We start from the raw sequence: 15,754 nt of genomic DNA, 5'->3' as shown, positions 1-15,754 counted from the left end.
CACATTCTAAACATTCTGGGATGGGCCACTTTAGTTTGTAAAGTAAGTACTTAAGTCTCTATAGAATTGTTTAACTTGGTATTAGTACGAAACGGGTTTATAGGCAATATGAAAAGGGTCTATAGGCAGTACGAGGAGGGTTTAAAGGCAGTCATGTATTAAGGTTTCATGGATTAGGTTTAACATCTGTTATGGGATTATACCTGAAAGAACATCTGGTGGGTGGGGAACGTCCCTCACATACCTGACTGTGTATAAAAGACCCGTTGTAATTCCCAATAAACGGCTTCTGCACTAGACAGGGGTCCAGTCTCTTTCTCTCTCTCTCTCTCTCTCTCTCTTTCTCTCTTTCTTCTTCCCCCCAATCGCCAATGCTGTCTCCACCTTTGGGGTACCCTGAACCCTGCTGGAGCTGGACTCCGGCAGTGGCTACTGGCCCCTGAGCAGTAAGTCATTATAGAGGTGGTTCAGGCGGAAGGCAAGGGGTAGGTGGGGTCGCTGGGGATTAAAGCTGCTTATGCCATTCAGCTGATCAACCTTCTGGGTGCTATCAAGGAGACCTTGATAGATAATCAATTGCTGTCTACTGAAGTGACTGTGCAAGCAGTCATGAAAGGAACTGAGCAAACCTAGAAACAACAGGCTTGTTCATTTCTAGCCATAATGGCAACTTTGCAGGGCTTGGATCTCTTCCTCAGCTTTTTCTCTGTGGCCCAGTGTTAGTTTTATATGGACAGTTTCACTCCCAGGCCGCTTCATTTCATGCTCTTTCCAGAAGCACATTGCCCTGGCCTCCCTAAAGCCTTGCACTTGAGCACTTCAGAGTGAAACATCTTCTTTTCTTTTCTTTATTTTTTGAGTTGGAGTCTTACTCTGTCACCCAGGCTGGAGTGCAGTGGCGCTGTGAGTGACACTCACAGTCACCCCAGCGTTGACCTCCTGGGCTCAGGCAGTCCTTCCTCAGTCTTCCAAGTAACCAGAATTATAGGCGTACGCCACCATGCCCAGCTAGTTTTGTGACTGATTGTAGAGACGAGGTCTCACCAAGTTGTCCAGGCTGGTCTCGAACCCCCAGGCTCAGGTAATCCTCTCACCTCGGCCTCCCAAAGTGCTGGGATTCCAGATTGAGTCACTACACCCAGTCAAATTTTTTTCTTTTTCTTTTCTTTTCTTTCTTTCTTTCTTTCTTTTTTTTTTTTTTTGAGTTGGGGTCTCACTCTGTGCCCAGGCTGGAGTGCAGTGGCACACTCACAGCCACCCCAGCGTCAACCTGCTGAGCTCCAGCGATCCTTCCACCTCAGTCTTCCAAGTAGCCGGAACTACAGGTGTGTGCTGCCATGCTCGGCTAATTTTTTATTTATTGTAGAGATGAGGTCTGATCAAATTGCCTAGGCTAGTCTCAAACTCGTGGACTCAGGTAATCTCCTCACCTTAGCCTCCCAAAGTGCTGGGATTACAGGCTTGAACCACCATGCCCAGCAGAAACTTTTTCTTAAGGAGGTAAAATATATTTTTACTGATAAAAGAAGGTAACTTGGATGTGGCCCTCTGAGGGGACAGAGAGGATGTATTTTTCAGACTCTGGAAATTGCATATGTACTGGGCCAGGTTATGAAGCAGAAAAAAAGTCACAAAAATGCAATGCCAGAATCTATGATCGCTGTTTTGTGCTGTAAACCTCGGCTAGGAAGGTCAGCATGCAAGTTCTGGCCAGAAGCTCTCCTCTTCAGCCCTAACCAGGTCATCACCCTCACCCAACACCACCCCCTGGGAAAAAACAAGAAAGTGTTGAGTCCTCCCTTCGAAGTCTACATAAAAGCAGGATGTTTAGAAGGAAAGCTTTAAAGAAAATTAGGTTTGGCCCTATTCTGGCTAGATTGCTAATCAATGACAATTATTGCTCTTAAGAAAAATAAGGCCAGGTTCAGTGACTAACACCTGTAATCCCAGAACTTTTAGAGGCTGAGGTGGGAGGATTGTTTGAGTCCAGGAGTTTGAGTCCAACCTGGGAAACATAGTGAGACCTCATCTCTACAAACAAACAAACAAAAAAATTAGCTAGGAACGGTAATGCACTCTTGTTGTCCCAGCTACTCGGGAGACTGAGCCCAGAAGGTCAAGGCTATGGTGAGCCATGATTGTCCCACAACATTCCAGCCTGGGTGGCAGAGTAAGATCCTGACTCAAAAAAAAAAAGAAAAAGAAATAAATAAATAAAATAGGAAAAGTAGAGAGTTTTCCTACAAATGTCAAAGGCTTATCAACAGCAGCAGTGAAAATTATAGAAACATCTCGTATGTGCTGAGTGCCTCCTAGGTGCCAGCTACTTTACTTTGATCATATCAGGGTTTTTTTTTTGTTGTTGTTGTTGTTGTTTGAGTTGGAGTCTCACTCTGTCACCCAGGTTGGAGTGCAGTGGCATGCTCACGGTCACCACAGCGTTGACCTACTGTGCCCAGGTGATTCTTCCACTTCAGCTTTCCAAGTAACTGGAACTACAGATGTGAGCCACCATGCTAGTTTTTATTTATTTATTGTAGCGATGAGGTCTCACCAAGTTGTCCAGGCTTGTCTCGAACCCTTGGGTTCTGGCCATCCTCTCACCTCAGCCTGGGATTATAGGTGTGAGCCACCATACTCGGCTTCATTAGGTCGTTTGACATATCCCTTGAAGCAAGGAGGCGGTCCTGGTTGGAAGTGCCTGGTCCCGGTCACCTGATGCTGGCTCCTCCTTCTTCCTTCTCCCCTTCTGCCCCACCTCTCTTTATTCTAGCAGTGGTCAGGATCTGGACCCCAGGACTAGCTAGAAGAGAGCTAACTCCCACCTAGGGCCCAGCCTGCCCCTAGTGTTTGGAGATGCTTGCAGTATGACCTTAATGAGATATGAGTACTCCCAGGACCACAAAGGGCGTGAGCCTTCTCTGTTGTGGGACAACGCTGTACCTGGCCAAGGACAAGGAAGCTGCCTGCGGTCAGGCAGAACTCAGCTGTCCTCTCACCCTTACAGGCTGTGATTTTTTTTTTTTCTGAGTCGGAGTCTCACTCTGTCGCCCGAGCTGGAGTGCAGTGGCACGCTCACAGCCCACCTCAGCGTTGACCTGCTGGGCTCCGGCGATCCTTCTGCCTCAGCCTTCCAAGTAGCCGGAACTGCAGGTGCACGCCACCATGCCTGGCTAATTTTTGATTCGTTGTAGAGACGAGATCTCACCAAGTTACCCAGGCTGGTCTCAAACCTGCAGGCTCAGGCAATCCCCTCATCTTGGCCTCCCAAAGTGCTGGGATTACTGGCTGAGCCACCCAGATCGGCCAGGCTGCGTGATTTTGGACAAACCTTAACTTCCTCAGTTTCTTCATTTTAAAATGGGAAAAACTATCCCCACCTAAGAAGATTATTGCAAGATACAGAGCAGGGGCAAACTAGCAAAACGTTGTTGGGATTTGTAGACACTGGCTTTGCTCTTGGAGCTGTAGAGGCCAGAGTGGGTGTTCCTAGGAGGAGTCATGTTTGGGTCCTGTGGGGAGGTGTTTGTGTCCCTGTCCTGTGCTCCAGCTGGCATGCCAGCTCTTCTGCCCATATGATGGCATCACAGCAGCTGATCTTCAAGGCTCCTCTGCTTCTTCAGGAACCGTTGTAATGTCTGGGTGGGGGTCTCCACTGTGCATACCCACTGGAATATCTCTCCAGCGCAATAGAGTGCCCCGTATCTGAGACCTTTGTCTCCCCGTCTACACGGCGCCCCTGGTCACAGTCCCTTAAGGGAGTCTGAGCTCACTCCTAAGCCACAGCTGAACAGAGTGAGTCAGCTTCCTGACTGAAGCTGGCCAAGAAATCTCTTCGGGGTGGGGGTGCAGCAGGGTGGGGGACCGGAGGGGGACTTGAGCACGAACTGATTCTGCGATTTCCCCCCACCCCGCTGTTCTAACAGAGGAGATGTAAACTCAGGAGCCATCGTGGTGGCCACCCCCCCATTCATGTTTTCAAAAGGCTGCAAGAATAGTACAATGAATGAGCGTGCGCTCTACACCTAGATGAATTTATTGTTGACGTTTTTTAAAATTACAAAACTTAATTTGTTTTTTCTTCCTGTCAACACGACCAGGAGGCTTTGTGTCATATCAGTGGTCATGTATCAAAAACTGTTAATGTAAGTCTTGAGTCATGAAAAAACTGCACGTAGGCTTCAGGGTGGGTAGAAAGTCATAGTTGTGATGCCAGGTGGGGTGCAGTGCAAAACTGCTGGATTCTTTGGCTCATACCTAAAATGAATTTCAGAGTGGCCAGCAAAGTTTTAAACAGAGTTTATTGGTGAGAAGGAAAAACAAAGATTCATGGCAGAAAGACCTGCCATGGACAAGTTTCTCAAAAAAAAAAAAAAAAAAATCTCACAAGATTTTATTCTTAGAAATATGGGTATTAGAAACTTAAAATCTGGGGAAGCTTATTTTTTGTCCTACCAAAAGAGCTTGCAGAGCAAATTCTCTTAAAAAGATTATTTCTAAATAGGTAAAAGATGATATCCTCAGGCATTTGTCCAGTCTCCAATAGGCAGTCCACTCCTTGACCAGCCAGTGCCAGGTTTTATAAGGTTGCCACCCGGTCCAGAATATAAAAGCTTTATTCCTACACTTAATCTGGAGAGATGCAATTTACTCAATCCACCAGAAAAAAATATTCCAAGATGTCACTCCTGAAGTTGACATGTGATGTGAAGTTGAGCTTTTCTTTCCCGTTGACCTTTTGAACCCACAAATGTTATGTTTCACTTTTTTTTCATAAAATTGAATGAGAACCTTCTTTGAATGTAGCATGATACTGGGAAGTGACCACTGATATCTAAATTTGCTGGTTCATAAGTGATTGAACTTTTTTTTTTTTTTTTTGAGTTGGAGTCTCACTCGGTCGCCCAGACTGGAGTGCAGTGGCCGCTCCCGGCCACCGCAGCCTCGACCTGCTGGGCTCCGGCGATCCTTCCGCCACAGCCTTTCGAGTAGCTGGAATTACAGGCATGCGCTACCATGCCCGGCTGATTTTTAGATTTATTGTAGAGATGAGGTCTCGCTGCCCAGGCGGGTCTCGAACGCGCCGGCTCAGGCAATCCACTCACCTCAGCCTCCCAAAGGCGTGGGATTACAGGCTGAGCCACCGAGCCCGGCGTGATTGAACTTTTAATGGGAATACCCCCATTAATTTTGATCCCACAAGAAGACAGGATAAAAGAATTCAAAAAACGCCAATAACCCTCCAGTTACAGGACAGCCAGTTCCTAGATAGAGTTCATATGGCTGGAGTAGCTGGTAATTCAAATAAGGCTTTCGTTTAAGTCCGACGTGCAGCCACTGTTCACTACAGGTTACAGCCACATCCTCGAAACCATCGGTCAACACAAAGAGCATGGAGAACCCCACTAACGCGCCAGAGACTTTCATCACTTCAGATCTCACGTCCAGGTATCACAGGAAACAGGAAATCCTATTGTTGACTTTATTCATTTTATCTGTCTCTACTCACACAACACACACATTTTTTAAGCCATTTGCAAGTTTGCGATGGACATCATGGTGTTTGGCTGGATACGCCAGCAATAACAGCCTTTGGGAACGAGAGCTTCTTCCGCAGAGCATCTATGAAAGCACCACGCTCCACATGTTAACACTGACACAGTGCTGTTAGCTAATATTCAGTCCATTACCTAACACTTAAAAGTCTGCAAAGTGTCTTTTTGGGGGCGGTATGGGGGAGGAGTTTCACTCTGTCGCCCAGGCTGGAGTGCAGTGGCATGATTATGGCTCACCATAGCCTTGACTTTCTGGGCTCAGGTGGGCCTTCTGCTTCAGCCTTCCAAGTAACTGGAACTATAAGTATGCACCTCTGTGCCCGGCTAATTTTTCAATTTCTTGTAGAGACGAGGTCTCACCAAGGTGCCCAGGCTGGTCTCAAATCCGTGGGCTGAGACAATCCTCTCATCTCTGCCTCCCAAAGTGCTGGGATTACAGGTATGAGCCACTATGCCTGGCTGCAAAGTGTCCTTTAGAGCTGCTTTTACCTTGGCCCAGGAGCTGGTCAAGGATCAGGGTCTGAGTCACTCCCCCAGCCTTACTTTGTCTTTTATGATATTGATAGTTTGGAGGATTCAAGGTCAGTTATTTGGCAGAACGTTCCTCCATTTGGGTTTGCCTGGAGTTTCCTCCTGATTACACTCCAGTTACTTTTTTTTTTTTTTTTTGAGTCAGGGCCTCACTCTGTTGCCCAGGCTGGAGCGCAGTGGCACCATCATGGCTCACTGTAGCCTTAACCTCCTGAGCTCAGGTGAGCCTTCTACCTCAACCTCCCGAGTAGCTGGGACTACAGGAATGTGCAACCATGCCCTGCTAATTTTAAAACATTTTCTTTTTTGTGGAGCTGAGGTGTCGATATGTTACCCAGGGTGGTGTGAAACTCCTGGACCCAAGCAATGGTTTTCCCTCAGTCTCCTAAAGTGCTGGGATTACAGGTAGTCAGCCACTGTCCACAGCCTACACATTTTTTGGCAGAAGTGTTTTTGGCAGGTGGTGTCATCCTCAATTTATCACATGAAGCACATTGTGTCAGCTGTCCTGCTATTGGTGAGGTTACGTTTGATAACTTGGTTGAAGCTGTATCTTCTAGATTTCAGCATTTTCGCTTACCCTAAGCATCCCTGACCTTAGTTTTAGTGTCTTTTATTGATCCTTGCCTAAATCAGTTATTGCTATAATTGTGATTTTTCTGTTGTCATATTCTGTAGTCTTCAGTACAAAGGAGTTTTTCTACAGTACTTAAGATTAAAAAAGTATTGGTATGAACTCATGGAGTCTTTGTTATTATTATCATTATTTCTGTTATTCAGTGGGGTGTGGGAATGGGCTGCCACGGGCGTGATCAGGGATGGGCTATTACTGTACTTCATTTTGATGCTCACGTTGGCCCAAATTTAAGTTGGCTCTTACATAATTTTTTTTTTTTTTTTTTTGAGTCAGAGTCTCACTCTGTCACCCAGGCTGGAGGGCAGTGGCACACTCCCGACCACTGCAGCCTCGACCTGCTGGACTCTGGTGATCCTTCCACCTTAACCTTCCAAGTAGGCGGAACTACAGGCATGCACTACCACGCCCGGCTAATTTTTGATTTTTTGTAGAGACGAGGTCTCACCAAGTTGCCCGGGCTGGTCTCCAACCCGCAGGCTCAGGCAATCCACTTGCCTCGGCCTCCCAAAGTTCTGGGATTACAGGCTGAGCCACCGAGACCAGCCTCTTATGAACTTTTTACACATCCTCATCATTTTTGAACTCTTCCTCACTTCCTGGCACACCTTTGCGTTTGTGGCTGCTGGGCATTTTTGATCACATGGAAGCAGAGATGCTGGTTCTGCCTCAGACAAGAGCATAAGCCAGATGTACTCAGAGAAGCCATGATAACAAGTGGAGAAAGCATCCTTCCGGGATTTACTGTGACTCTCAGCTCCTGATTCCAGCCCCCACCTGGAGTCCTGCTGCTTCCTGGTCCATTGTATCCGAGAGGCCAGCTCTTGTTGATGACACCCCCCGTTTTCTTTTGCCGGGGCTGACCCTGCAGGCTCGGGGCCCATGTCTCCACAACCTGGACCTAGAGGCTTCCTGGCCAATCCAACTTCCCTTGTGAGGCGAGAGGCTGACATCAGGACTTTAGTGCAGGTGAATGGAGTGGTTGTGAGGAGGGGTATACCATGATGATGCCACTCGAGGGGGGTGCAGCCAGATAGGTTGGCTGAGGGTGGAGAAAGAGGCTTTGCATGCAAAGCCTCTTCAGTGTGCTTGCATGGTTCACTTGGGCCTTTGTGCTGTGGTGATGAGCCATGAGGAAAATGTGCTCCAGGAGGCTGTCAGTTCAGGAGAATGCCAGACATGGAGGAAAGACTTGTGCCCAACCTGAAATGTGGAACCAAGTCTAGCTGAGTCCAGCCAAGATCAGTCAAGCCCCAGGAACATGCAGACCTGTGAGCAAACAGTGGAGTGTTTGTTACACAGCGATATTGAGCTGACTCGTGCACTCTGTAAAAGGACCCAAACACCCATGTTCTTTAGTACTCCTTGAATGCTCAGAGCTGAATCTCCTTAGAATCCGTCTACTTTCTCTCTCCCACATTTAGTAACTGTGGAGACTGAGGCTTAAGAGGGGGATGCAGCATAAAGTCAGACTTCTGGCTCTTCACTAGCTGTGTGACCCTGACCAGGTGAATGAAGTCTTTGGCCTAGTTTCCAAACCTCTCAAATGGTGACAATAATACCTAACAAAAGAGACGTGGGTAATGTGACCATCACAGAGTGTCTGCTCACATTGCCTACATGCGTCTCTGCTTCCAGGAATGGCAGAAGTGATGCTGGTCCCTGGCCCTCCTACTCTTCCTCAAGGAGCCTGTGAGAGAAGTGCTCAATGCTTCCTTCCTGGATGCACTGGCTTAGCCACCTGAAGCTGTATTTATTTGTTGTTGGTGTGGTTTTTTTTTTTTTTTTGAGTTGGAGTCTCAGTCTGTTGCCCAGACTGGAGTGCAGTGGCATGCTCCTGGCCACATCAACCTCGACCTGCTGGACTCTGGCGATCCTTCTGCCTCAACCTTCCAAGTAGCTGGAACTATAGGCGCGCGATACCACACTTGGTTAGTTTTTGCTTTATTGTAGAGATGAGGTCTCGCCAAGTTGCCTGGGCGGATCTCGAACTGTGGGCTCAGGCAATCCATTTGCCTGGGTCTCCCAAAGTGCTGGGATTACAGGCTGAGCACCAAGCCTGGCCTGTTTTTGGTTTTGAGTTGGGGGTCTCACTCTGTCACCCAGGCTGGAGTACAGTGGCATGACCAAGCTCACTGCACCCTCGATCTCCTGGGCTCAGGTGATCCTTCCACCTAAGACTCCCGAGTAACTGGGACTAAAGGTATGCACCCCCATGCTCGGCTAATTAAAAAAAAATTTTTTTGTAGAGACCAGGTCCTGTTATGTAGCTCATGCTGGTCTCAAGCTCCTGTGCTCAAGTCACTCTCCTGCCTCAGCTGTCCAAACTGCTGGGATTACAGCTGTGAGCAACTGCGCCTGGCCCAGGAGCAGGATTTGATCCTAGGCAGTCAATGCTCCTGACCGCAGTACAGGGCTCCCTTTAATGGGGCATCCATGGGTTTCTGAGCCAGAAGAACTGGAGGTTATATGGCCTTGGGCACGTTACTTGAGTCCTCTTAACCACGTGTGTGAAAAAACAAAAACATGTGAAAATGAGCCATAGAGCCCCCTTAAAGGTTGTCATGGGGTTTGGAGAAGTGAAGACCAAGGCTGTCTTGTGTGGGATGTTGCCTGGTGCCATTGGGGGTTAGGGTCAGCTAGGTGTCTCTCATCTCCACCCACACCCACCTGGGGAAGGCTGGCGAGTCCTCCTCACTCCTAGATGGGCTGTAGTTCATCTTCCAGCTTCTTCTTCCGGGCCCCTTCCATGAAGAAGAAGTCCATGCCAATGAGAGTTTTCCCTAGGGGCGTGTCCAGCCTGCTGCCCACGACCTGATTCGTGGAATTGGGGGCTGTGTCCGAAAAGAGAGGCACATAGTCTGGCAACTTCTCAGGCTCCTTCTTATTGCCCTGAGGGGAAGGGACAGTCTGGGTCACACACTGCATGGGAAAGGGGAGGGACTTGCATGCTATTGGGGACCTCGAGGGAGCAAGAGAACAGAGCAGAGAGCAGATGGCTGCTCTGTCTGAAGCGTCTCTGGGTGCTTTGGCATGACCAGTTGTAGAGCAACACACACTCAGTGACAACATGAGCACACCTTGGATATGGCCCCAAGCAGGATGTTGGAATCCAGGGAGGGGTCCTGGGGGCGGCCAACAAGATGGCCCTTTCACCTCAGGCTCCATGCCTGGACACACAGGTCATGCTGAGGCCGTGGATGAAGGGTTCTCCTGCCTGCTGACCCCATCTTGTAGCTGCGCACAGTGAATGTTCTTGGCCACTCTTCCTTGAGCCAGTCAGCCTCCAGGGCTGGTTCAGACCAGACCGGGCATGCCTGGATCAATGCCCATAATCTTTGGTTAACATTAGTTCACCTTTGTTTGTTTTTCTGTTTTGTTTTTGAGTCGGAGTCTCACTCTGTCACCCAAGCTAGAGTGCAGTGGCATGCTCACGGCCACCGCAGCCTCCACCTGCTCATTAGGGCATGGTGGCAAGTGCCTGAAGTTCAGCTACTTAGGAGGCCGAGGTGGGAGGATGGCCTGAACTCAGAAGGTCAAGGCTGCAGGGAGTTCTGATCATGCCAGTGCACTCCAGCCTGGGTGACAGAGTGAGACTTTGACTCAAGCTTAAGGGCCTTCTCTTCTTAAGGGGAAATCTCCCCTTCCCAGCAGGCTTGACCAGATCACTCCTTGATTCATCAGCTTATCTTACCTATCCCTTGAGCACTGCACGTAACGTGATGTTGCAATGTCCAATTTCTCCAGACTGTGATCTCCTTAAGAGAAAGGATGAAAATGGATCCATCACTGCGCTCCCCGCCTCCAGTATATGCCCCATTCACCAGAGACCATAAAAGAGTTAATAGTCAGTTCATGCTGGGTGAGGGGACAAATGAATCTTGCTCTAAAAAGAATGGTCAAAGAACCAGTCTGGAAAGTGAGCAGTAAGTCTTCCCAGGCAGTGGTCATGTTGATGTGGACCTTGTAAGGTTGAGAGAAGCTTCATGTCCACATCATGGACTTAGTGGGCTTGCTGCTGTCTACCCTGGAAGGGAATTTCACTCATGGGACCTGAAATCTGGCACTGACTTCCGGTCCAGGCTCCTAGCCTGTAAGAGTGCTCCCTGCCAAGGGGTTATGTGACAGCATTCTGCCTACTGAAGTCTGCCTCACACCCAGACAGTGGAGCTAATTTTTTTCATTTTTTGTAGAGATGAGGTCTTGCTATGCTGCCCAGGCGGGTCTTGAACTCCTGGGTGAAGAAATCCTCCTGCCTCGGCCTCCCAAAGTCCTGGGATTACAGAGATGAACCACCACACCCGGCCTAAGCAGGGTCTTAAAGAGTGAATAGAAGTCTACCAGGTTGATGAGGTGGGAAGGGCATTTCAGGCAGAGGAAAGAGCATGCTCAAAGGCATGAATAAAAAACAGTGATGACCAGGCTCGGTGGCTCAACTTTGTAATCCTAGCACTTTGGGAGGCATTGGGGTGAGCCCGCGGGTTCGAGACCAGCCCAGGCAACTTGGCGAGACCTAGTCTCTATAAAACAAACAAACAACAACAACAAAAAACTATCATGGTAGCACCCGCCTGTAGTTCCTGTTACTTGGAAGGCTGACATGGAAACAGGTTGACACTGGGGTAGCCTGAGTGTGCCACTGCACTCCAGTCTGGGTGACAGAGTAAGACTGATTTTTTTTTTTAAAAGACAGTGTTGGGTGAGTTACGAGGCGGAGCAAGTAGACAGGGTTAGAGCACGGGAAGCTTTGTAAGCTACCCTGAAAATGTCATATTTAAGAATTTTGATCAGGGGAGTTACGTGGTCAGTTTTTGCAGCTTGGGGAAATTACTCCGATGGCAAAGTGGAGGATAGATTGGAGGTGGCGATATTAGAGGAAGGGAATTAGTTTACAAAGTATTTTTACCTAAACTCATTGTCCTTATTGGACACACCAAACATATATTACAACACATCGATGACATCCTCAACCAGGGGAAGAATTTCAGCAGCACATGCTGTCACTTCCAGTTGGTTCATCTTAATAAAATCAAGAAACACGGCGAGGATAGGGATATTTCTAAATGTTCCCTATAAATACTTTCTTTCCCACGAGATCCTGCGTTTCTTGAAACGAGTGTTTTTATTCACCTCTACATTCGATATCTAGTGCAGAGTGGGTCCTCAATTAATGTCAGTTGAGTGAAGGAAAGAAGGAATAAATACTCAAATCACAAGTATGTTAGGCAGGAACATATTTTGCCTTACCATCGGGTCATAATCTTTCAGGAAACCCCAATTCTGAACCCTGGAAAGGAAAAACACATTGGTAGTGTGAGTTCTCTCTGGGACATTTTTTACAAATGACTTTCACTGTGTGGGGTCGAAGCAATTAAGCATCACATGCAAGAACTAAAGAATTTTTTTTTTGGAGTTGGAGTCTCACTCTGTTGCCCGAGTTGGAGTGCAGTGGCACACTCACGGCCACCACAGCCTCAATCTGCTGGGCTCAGGCAATCCTTCTACCTCAGCCTTCCAAGTAACTAACTACAGGTGTGTGCCACCATGCCCAGCTAATTTTTGATTTCTTGTAGAGATGAGGTCACATCAAGTTGCATAGGCTGGTCTTGAACCCACAGGCTCAGACAATCCTCTCACCTCAGCCTCCCAAAGTGCTGGAATTATAGGCGTGAGCCACCATACCTGGTCCTTCCAAAACAATTATAGATCTTGGTTAAATTGATATTTACTGGTTCTATCCTTATGATTATGTAAATGCTATTCACAGATGAACCAGGGGTTATAATATGATCCCAGTTTCTTTCTTATACAACTTAGTATTTTTTTTAGAGCTAATAGTTACCTTTTCTTCCAATTCTCATAGGCTTTGATGTGCAGATCATTGATTCCAACAAGATTGTAAAAGCCCCTCTCAATAGTATATTCTACACAATCACATGCATCAGACAAGGAACAGGCTTTAACTTTTTTTCTCTAGACAACCCCCTTTGGAGTCCCATGTCTTCTTGCTCCCGTGAGCCCAGCCGCACCCCAAGGCAGGGGGCTGGTCCCCTCCTTCACCATTGGGGGATTTCCTCTTTCAGAATTCTGTGTCTTCCTTTCTTGTTACTCTTCTATTTTGTGGAGCACATTCTCCAGTACCTGTAGATTCATGTAATTCTTTGGCTTTGAATACTTCTCACACATTTTTTTCTTCAAATATTTTATTTCTTCATTGTCTCCTTGGAAAGTTCTGCTTAAAGTATGTTGGACCATCTTGTTCAATTTTCCAGGTCTTTTTTTTTTTTTTTTGGAGTTATGGTCTTACTCTATCACCAAGGCTGGAGTGCAGTGGCACAATCATGGCTCACCACATCCCCAAATTCCTAGGCTTAGGTGATCCTCCTACCTCAGCCTCCAGAGTCACTGGGACTACAGGTGCATGCCAACATGCCTAGCTCATTTAAAAAAATTTTTTTGTGGAGATGGGGTCTTACTACGCTGCCCAGGCTGGTCTTGAACTCCTGGGCTCAAGCAATTCTGCCACCTAGGCCTCCCAAACTGCTAGGATTATAGGTGTAAACCACCATGCCTGGCCTAGTTTTCCAAGTCTTTAATTTTTCTTTCATGTCTTCTATCTTGATTTTCCAAGTAATTTCTACTTATCTATCCTGAGTTTACGAATTCTCATTTCTGTTGTGTTTTATAGTTCAACTTTATATATTTTTATTTCTAGAATAAAAAAATATTGGTTCTTTTTCAAGTTGCCTAATTATTGCATACACAGACTTTGAATCATGCTTATTTTCAGCCCATCCTTCTGAGATACAGGTGCCCCACACCAGAGCCTTTTGGGAGTTCTGTGGCTCTCTTTATCTATCCCCCTGAAGTTCTTCTGTCTCCTGTTACCCACTCTGTCAACCCATCTCTTTCCATCTTCCACAAATGTCTTGACATCTCTCACCTCCTATCACCTCCATCAATGTCAAGAGAGAGGCACGTTTCAGTACTTCTGGTTTTGAGTTAACACAAGGCAGGGACCTCGATCTCAGGGTCATGCTAAGGCGTAGTACAAGCCAGTGTGGTATGAGAGAAGAATGCTGGGTCATCATCTTGTTCTTCTGCCTGCTAGCAGGCTGGCAGCAAAGCCACTGCATTCCTGGGCTCTCAGTTTTGCTATATATAAAATGGCTGTAATCCCAGCACTTTGAGAGGCTGAGGTGAGAGAACTGCCTGAGCCTGGGAGTTCAAGACCAGCCTGGACAACATAGAGAGAGTTTGTCACTACAATAAATAAAAAAAATGAGCCAGGCATGGTAGCATGTGCCTCTAGTCCCAGCTACTTGGAAGGCTGAGGCAGAAGGATTGCCTGAGCCCAGTAGGCTGAGGCTGTGGAGGCTGTGAGCTTGGGTGACAGAGTGAGACTCTGACTCAAAATAAAATAATAATAGGAGGAAGTTGGTTTATTAAGCACTTGAAATATACCTAGTCCTAATTGAGAACTGCTGTAAGTATCAAATACAAACCAGATTTCAAAAAAGAACATAAAAATTTCTTTAATAATTTTTTTTTCTTTTTTTTTAGAGTCTCACTCTGTTGCCCAGGCTGGAGTGCAGTGGCATACTCATGGCCACCACAGCCTCGACCTATTGGGCTCAGGCAATCCTTACACCTCAGCCTTCCAAGTAACTGGAACCACAGACGTGCACCACCACACCCAGCTAATTTTTTGATTTATTATAAACACAAGGTCTCACCAAGTTGCCCAGGCTGGTCTTGAACCCCTAGGCTCAGGCAATCCTCTTGCCTCTGCCTCTCAAAGTGCTGGGATTATAGGCATGAGCCACTGTGTCTGGTAATAATTTCTTATATTGACTACATATTAAGGATTTAGGGTTAAATAACATTTGCTATTGAAACACACTTCACCGGCTTCTTGTTACGTTTTTCAAGGTGGTTACTAGAAAGCTAAAATTACATATGTGGCTCATATAAAATTTCTGTTGGGTAGTGTTGCCTTAGACATCTCTTAGGGCTTTCCTTGCCTTGCAAAACTCTTTCCTCTTGGTTTCTATTATATTATTTTATTTTATTTTTTGAGCTGGGTTCTCATTCTGTCACCCAAGGTAGAGGGCAGTGGCATGATCATGGCTACTGTGGCCTCAACCTCAGCCTCTTGAGTGGCTGGGACACACCATCATGTTCGGCTAATTTTGGGATTTTTTGTAGAGATGAAGTCTCACTATGTTATCTACACAGGTCTTGAACTCCTGGACTCAAGCCATCCTTTTGCCTCAGCCTCCCAAAGTGTTAGGATTACAGGCATGCACCACCACATCCAGCCTCCCCTTGGTCTTTATGCCTCCTTGTGCCCCAGCTTTCTTCTCTGGTGTCTCCTGAAGGCTTTTCTGCGCTTCTGGTAGACGTTGCATGTTCTATTTCGCATCCTAACCTCTTCTGACTCACCATGCTCTTCCAAAAAAAAGTACCTTTTTCTTTTAAAAATTGATATATAATTCCATACCATAAAATTCACTGTTGAAGACAAGTGGGACCTCATCAAATTGACGAGCTTCTGCAAAGCAAAAGAAACCATCAAGAGAACAGGGAGACAGCCCACAGAATGGGAAAATATATCTGCCAACGGTTTATCTGACAATGGCCTAACATCTAGGCTCTACAAGGAACTCAAATGCACTGAAAGGAAAAAAACAAACTGCCCCTTTATGAGGTGGGCGAAAAACATGAACAGACACTTCTCAAAAGAAGATATATGGGTAGCCAACAGACACATGAAAAAGTGCTCAGCCTCATTCATCATCAGAGAAATGCAAATCAAAACCACACTGAGATACCACCTAACCCCTGTAAGAATGGCCACCATTAATAAAACAAACAACAACAGATGCTGGCGAGGATATGAAGAAAAAGGAACGCCTCTACACTGCTGGTGGGAATGCAAACTGGTGCAGCCTCTTTGGAAGACAGTGTGGCAATTCCTGAAAGAACTAGAAATTGACCTTCCACATGACCCAGCAATTCCCCTATTGGGAAT

General features: G+C 46.8%; 2 protein-coding genes across 2 annotated transcripts in view; both read right to left on the bottom strand.

Moving 5' to 3' along the window:
• The window catches only part of PQLC3 (PQ loop repeat containing 3), a 31,819-nt gene extending 24,215 nt beyond the window's left edge, over positions 1 to 7,604 (bottom strand). The window contains exon 1 of the mRNA XM_021716263.1: positions 7,466 to 7,604. Coding sequence (XP_021571938.1) covers positions 7,466 to 7,604 — 139 coding nt within the window. The remainder of the gene's footprint in view (positions 1 to 7,465) is intronic.
• Positions 7,605 to 9,420: 1,816 nt separating this feature from the next.
• Positions 9,421 to 15,754, bottom strand: part of CUNH2orf50 (chromosome unknown C2orf50 homolog) — an 11,449-nt gene continuing 5,115 nt past the window's right edge. Inside the window, exons 2-3 of the mRNA XM_008065541.1 lie at positions 11,968 to 12,007; positions 9,421 to 9,612 (exon numbers count right to left, since the gene is read on the bottom strand). Coding sequence (XP_008063732.1) covers positions 9,421 to 9,612; positions 11,968 to 12,007 — 232 coding nt within the window. The remainder of the gene's footprint in view (positions 9,613 to 11,967; positions 12,008 to 15,754) is intronic.

Source organism: Carlito syrichta, unplaced genomic scaffold (assembly GCF_000164805.1).
Source record: "Carlito syrichta isolate Samal-C Ts95f unplaced genomic scaffold, Tarsius_syrichta-2.0.1 Scaffold308652, whole genome shotgun sequence".
Taxonomy (NCBI): domain Eukaryota; kingdom Metazoa; phylum Chordata; class Mammalia; order Primates; family Tarsiidae; genus Carlito; species Carlito syrichta.
Note: the sequence above shows the minus strand (reverse complement) of the source record. Positions and strands in the feature narration are given on the sequence as shown.